At 41.7% G+C, this 6,000-nt stretch overlaps 1 protein-coding gene across 1 annotated transcript in view; it reads right to left on the bottom strand.

Annotated features, from left to right (window-relative positions):
• Window positions 1-1,486: 1,486 nt before the first annotated feature.
• GALNT13 (polypeptide N-acetylgalactosaminyltransferase 13) overlaps window positions 1,487-6,000 on the bottom strand; it is a 422,841-nt gene continuing 418,327 nt past the window's right edge. Inside the window, exon 13 of the mRNA XM_006025323.2 lies at window positions 1,487-5,008. Coding sequence (XP_006025385.1) covers window positions 4,868-5,008 — 141 coding nt within the window. The 3' untranslated portion in view covers window positions 1,487-4,867. The remainder of the gene's footprint in view (window positions 5,009-6,000) is intronic.

Below are 6,000 nucleotides of genomic sequence, written 5' to 3'. Positions count from 1 at the left end.
GCCTCTGATTATGGGTATGTATAGCGTGACCACCCATCCCTAACTGGGTAGGATAGTCCCAGAATGGGAACATCAAGTCCTGGTCTGGGGCTGCATGACTCTGGGACATCATTTGTCCCAAATTCACAGTGTCATGCACAGATCCGGGTTTTCCATTCACTGTGGGAAACAGCAGATATCCCCTTGGAGGCTGGAAGCAATCCAGGATGCAGGAGGTGCCATGTGCATGCCCATACACATGCATGCGGCTGGGAATAGAGCCAGGCAGTGTGGAGAGCAGCTCCCTGCAGCTAAATCTATGGGGGAGGAGACAGGACAGATCAAGGCCCCCACAGGGAGGGAGGGAGTGGGGTAGGGGCTGAGGGTGCCGGCCAGCCAGGGCAGTGCATGGGGCCAGGGGCTGGGGCATGGACCAGGATGGAGCCATGGTGGCTTGTACAGGGGGCATTGGGGGTGGCTCCCTGCCACTGTGTGCACATGCCCCCCAGTGGAGTAGGCGGATGCAGGCTGCCTGGTGTGGGCTCAGGGCTCTTCGCCCTGTTGCCCTCCTCTCAGGGGCCCCACGCTGGCCATGCCACCATGGCGAGGCGCTCCCTACCTGCATGGTGTCACAACCCAAGGGTGTGATTTTTGTTTTTGTGTGCGCTTTGGCACCACTGAATTATTTTCCCGCCAATTTGTAGCTTTCTTTGCAGGGTGCATTTCTTCTTTGCAGCACAGAAATGCTCGTTGCAAAGAGTTCGTGCCATTTGTATTCTAATTCGAGCCCCATTATTGGCTTGCGTGAAATTATTCGCACGTGGCGGCTAGTGATTGGTTGGCTAGCCGTATAAAAGGCTTGGGTGGTTTCCGCCCAAGTTGGAGAACTCCGAGGAGAACCCCCGCAAGGGAGGACTCCACGAACACCAGGAGGAAAAGACTTCACGCTGTGTGAAGATCTCTAAGTGCTGCGGAGCCTATCGGACCCAGCGCATTTCAAGCAGGCAACAGAGGTCTGACCAGCCTCTAGCCTCTCCCCGTCGCTGTTTGCAATCCTCGACATACCCCTCTCCCTGCGTGTAAAAGGATCCACGGAGCCTCGACAACTCCGTGGGAGTGATCCGAATATTGTCTGAGTCCTCAAACGAGGATTTAAGCAGAGCTGTACCTGGTAAACTGTCCAGCCTACACCTCGACCATCTTCGTTGTAAGTAAACAATCTTGAATCAACCATTACGCGTCCGTGCCTAATTCTAGCGTGTCGCCTGTTTTCTCCGACCCAGCGTGCCCGGGCTGCTGGCCACAGCCTGCGCAGAGCACAAAAAGGGCCCGGATCGCTCCCGGCCCGCACACATGGCAGCTGTAGGGCAGTGGCAGTGGCATGGACCTGTGCCCTCTGCTGCTGCTGGGCAGGCAGCGGGTGCATGGCTAGTGCGGGGCTCCTGAGGGAAAGGCAGCAGGGTGGGGAGCCCTGAGCCCATAGTGGGCAGCTTGCATCTGCCCCTGCTCCACTCAGCTCAGCTCTGCTCTGGCCATGCCACTGGCAGAGGGCATAGGGGGGGAAAACAGGCATGTGTCCCACCTTTCTATTTTGAAAAGGTGGTCATCTGAGGTATGTACAAGCTTAGGGCAATCTAAATGCCTGGTGAGAGAGGGGAAGGGGAGAGAAGTTTTCACAGGATTTATGCCACTAGAAAAATGATCCTAATATAAAGCCAGTTCTCATCAGGCAAGAACACAGAGGGGCCTATCAAACTAATTCACCTGGCCTAACACACACTTGTGTGCATTCCCAGCATAGCCCCAGGCTGGGAAAATTTACCCAGTCTCCACAGCTCAGGGCTGTGCTGTTTCTTCCTGCCTCTCATACCTGATCAGGCTATTTTTCTTCCACCAACTTGGCTGCCTCTGGCTGCCTGTGCCTCCAACGAGAAGCAGCAAACACTTGTTTGAACTTCATGAGTGCCCTGACTGATGGATATCCCAATTTGGACACTAAAAATTGAGTTATATAAAATTAGAAGCCATTTCATAATAATTTTGGCCTAAACAATTTATTGAGGCCACATAGGAATTCAATGGTAGGAGTTGGGATTAGAACCCAGAAGTTCCTACATTTTATCCTCGTTTCCTTTTTGACTGAAGTACTGCAGAGAGACATCTCAAGACAATCTCCTCATCCAAATTAGTTATATAAGGCTTTTTATGGAGTATTTGGTTTGTACAGTCTTTCATGGGAGGCAAATTTAGGGCCCAGTCCAGTAAAGTAAATGGGTTTGCTTGTAGCAGGTAAAATTAAGTACATGAATAAGTGCTTGCAGGATCATGGCCTAATGTCTAGCTGTCATACAATTTGACAACATATAGAAGATTTTAAACAATATTCTATTCTAAACATTGAGAAACCAGTGTCATTAATCATGAATAAGCATGAAATAAAAAAGCATATATGTGTATTCTTTTCTTTTTTCCTTTTCTTGATCAGTGCAATAACATAACAACGTAGCTGTTGATATAATAAAGTTGAATCAATAGTCATCAGGAAGGGTAACAGCCCAAGGTCATTGTTGAATTCATGGCAATATTCATATCATACAGAGGGAAAAAAGACACTAAATAACATACCTGGGAAAGAAGGGTCCATTTGGTTTTTGACCTGTTTTAGGTACTTGGGGGTTAAAATTGAGATACAATGCAGTAACATTTTCTCAATACTTTCTAATAATAATTTTGAGAATACCCTGCATTCAGCAAAGTGCAGTGCAATTACATTTAATTCACAATTTGCAGTTAGGTCCCATTAAATAAGATACATTATGGATAACAAAAAAAATTAACATTACTAACTGCTGTTAGGTATTCTAGCAGTCCCTACTAAGCACCAATATTGTTAGTAGGGCCACAGTGCTAGTAGCCAAAATATGTGTTGTACCAGCATGAATGTTGGATTATGGGTGTACATGTGCTATAGCCCTTTGAAAGAAGATGATTAAAAAAGTAGTAATTTGTTCTGGATGAATGTTGGCATTTAAATTATTTTGTTTGTGATTTTTAATGCTCTTTTTAGGCAACAAAATTATAGTCTTTTTCATTTTTGCTACTTGTTAAGGTATACTATAGATTTTGGTGTTAAAAAGATGACATATGAGGGCTTGAAAAAACAACTACTGTGAAAGCACAGTAATGACTTTTCCAATTTAACATGCATTTGGTATTTTTTAACGATCCATTTCAAGAGAATGTGCGAAGGCTATCAATCCGTAGTATGTAAATATATGGTGCTATTAATATATATTCACCAAAGGAGCCTGTACACAGGGAACGTAGTCAGTTCCATGCCCAAATACCAACAAATGCATGAGTAAAGAGGCTTGGTTTGAGCATCTGTGAGTAGATGATGGGGTCAGAACCTACCCCGCAGCCCACAGGCAGAATTCTGGTCTTCCTGCTCTGCAGCTGTTCTATGATGGGCGTTTTGGACTCTGGTTCTACTGTGTTAGGACCTCCTTCTGGGCAAATGACATACATTAGGACTACAGCACAAAATCTAGCCAAACTATTTTTATAATAAGACCATTTTGTGGGGATATGCACAATGGAGATTTACTGAAATGTTAGTTATGAATGAATATTAATAAAATTACACAAAACACTTCTACAAACACTTACCATGATGGCTGATATGGCATTGGTTCCTATTTTGCCTTTGACAACAGCATGTCAGTGAAACATTTTTAATATCCGTGAAAATAAATAAAATAAAAGAAATTAACCCCCCCCCAAATTATTTTAAAATATAAATAAGCATCTACTATAAACCCAAGAAATTAACACAAGAAAATTCAGAGTTAGAGCTCAAATTCTATCTATAACTTGGTTCCGGTTTGTATCATGGATGTCCAAAATGTGCCTTTGTATTCAGCATGAAGATATAGTTTTTAAAAAGTTAACAGTTATAGACTTGGTTTTGATCTAACTCTGAGTCACAGTTTGGCTCAGAGGACCAAATTTTGCTACTAGTTCAGTTTTCCATCCATGCTACCTCTTGAAATGAATAGATTTCCATAGGTGCAAGTGAGGCCCACAGTGATTTATCTTCCATTTGGACAGGTTACATGGATAATTCCAATTTACATTAATCTGTTTTACTCATATACATTGCCTGCTCTCCATACTGTTAATCCAATGTCTTTTGCTGTGGTTTCTTTGATTTTAGATTCCATTCTTTAATGTGTTTTTGCTCAATTTTGCTGCTTTTATAAAGAACTTTTATATACAGCTATTTTATCTTTTCTGGCACAAAACATGAAACATTCATTATGTACAGTAAATTTACTGCTTGGAAACCTTTTCAATTTAGTACTTCACTGAGTACCCTTTGATATGAGATAGCAACTAATATGCTTACTATGTTGCTATGAAGGGCCAGTACAAATACAGCAAGTTTATAAAACGACTGATATAATCTTTCACAATGCAAGTTAGTTTCATAAGGCATTTTACATTATGTCACCCTCAAGCAATATTATGTGACAAACAAAAAACAACCTCCCAAACTCTTTGATATTAAGTTCATAAAGGTTTATCTGGAAATACTTTTTCAAGTGCATCTGGTGTTAATAATAGCATATATTATGCTATTTGTAGCTTCTCATGTGCTTATTTTGAATGGATACAAATTTCAAAGTGGCATGTGCAGACATGCCAAAACAAGAAAGCCCCCAAAGGACTCTGTACTGATGGTAGGATTTCCAACAGGGCTTCAAAGCTTTTCATTTAACAGAGAACAATGGAAGAGGAATATCCTTTCTTCTGATTCAAATCAGGGAAGAATGAAGGTCTAGACACCTTGCAAGGCTTAAAGGAACATTTCAAGTTTCTTCTAGCTTTAGGCACCCAAGGTCATGTTACGTAGTAGCCATTGTTGGGATCTACTTTCACTGCAGTCCTTCATCGTAGGAACCATTTTGTCCTCCTCAGAGGGTTCATCAAGACACTGGTTGCTATTGACATGCCTCAACGTAAGCTTCTGTAATAAAAAAAATGGCAAATGTTGCAGAAAGATAAGTATTGTTGGAAATTTAGTAGTTGATCATTGTAGTCTTTTTGTAGACATAGCACAAGAAACTATAACATCGGGTAAAATGACCCCATTCAGAAGCTGCACCACATATCACCAAGTGTCTACCACCACTTCTATGGCTCTATGATACACTGAAAGCTAAAACCAACTTTAATGCTATTTTTCACTGCTCTGGTGAAAATAACGAGCTCACCTTCCTTAGATGTATGGCAGGGTCAAGCCACTTAGGGAATGATAAACTGTGGCGTGTCCACGGAACAAAAACAAAAGAGCAGAAGTATAACCGAAAGTTCAAAATAGGCACAAAAAATATTAGTTCAAAGTAATTATCTACAGTTTCAAGGAATCCATGGCCCAATGCCTAGAAAATATATGTATATCAGACTGTAAATGTCATTTAAGACATGCCTTGTGTAAAGGAAATATATTTACCACCTGTTGTATAAACAGTGGCAACACACACACACACACACACACACACAATTGTAAAACAATATGTAAATGCCAATATTCTTTTAGTGCAAATACCTGCTTTTTCTTTAACTAATTGCCCTTTTTATCTATATTACATAATTTTGGGGCAGGAGGGTTTGAGGCAGAGTTTGATCGGTGGCAATAGTAAAAGAATATACCTAGAACAACTAGCTCCATATCATTGAAGGATGAAAAGCTGTCACCATAACCAACATGAATAACATGCAAAAATGCAACCATATAAAGTTAATTTTTAAAAGGAAACACAAACAGACTAGCTATGCAATCCAGAGAAATTCTCCCTGGACATATGGAGCCACTCTGTTGGCTAAATTATATCAGTAATGATCATTTCAGTCCCTTCTGACTCTGCCATCAGAACTTCTGAGACAAAAGTTGAAAAAATATTTCAAGGATCACATTTTCAAATTAACAGGAAAATGTGATACTGTTCTCAGCCTATC

Source organism: Alligator sinensis, unplaced genomic scaffold (genome assembly GCF_000455745.1).
Source record: "Alligator sinensis unplaced genomic scaffold, ASM45574v1 scaffold788_1, whole genome shotgun sequence".
Taxonomy (NCBI): domain Eukaryota; kingdom Metazoa; phylum Chordata; order Crocodylia; family Alligatoridae; genus Alligator; species Alligator sinensis.
The sequence above is the reverse complement of the archived record's forward strand: the minus strand, read 5'-3'. Positions and strand labels throughout refer to the sequence as shown.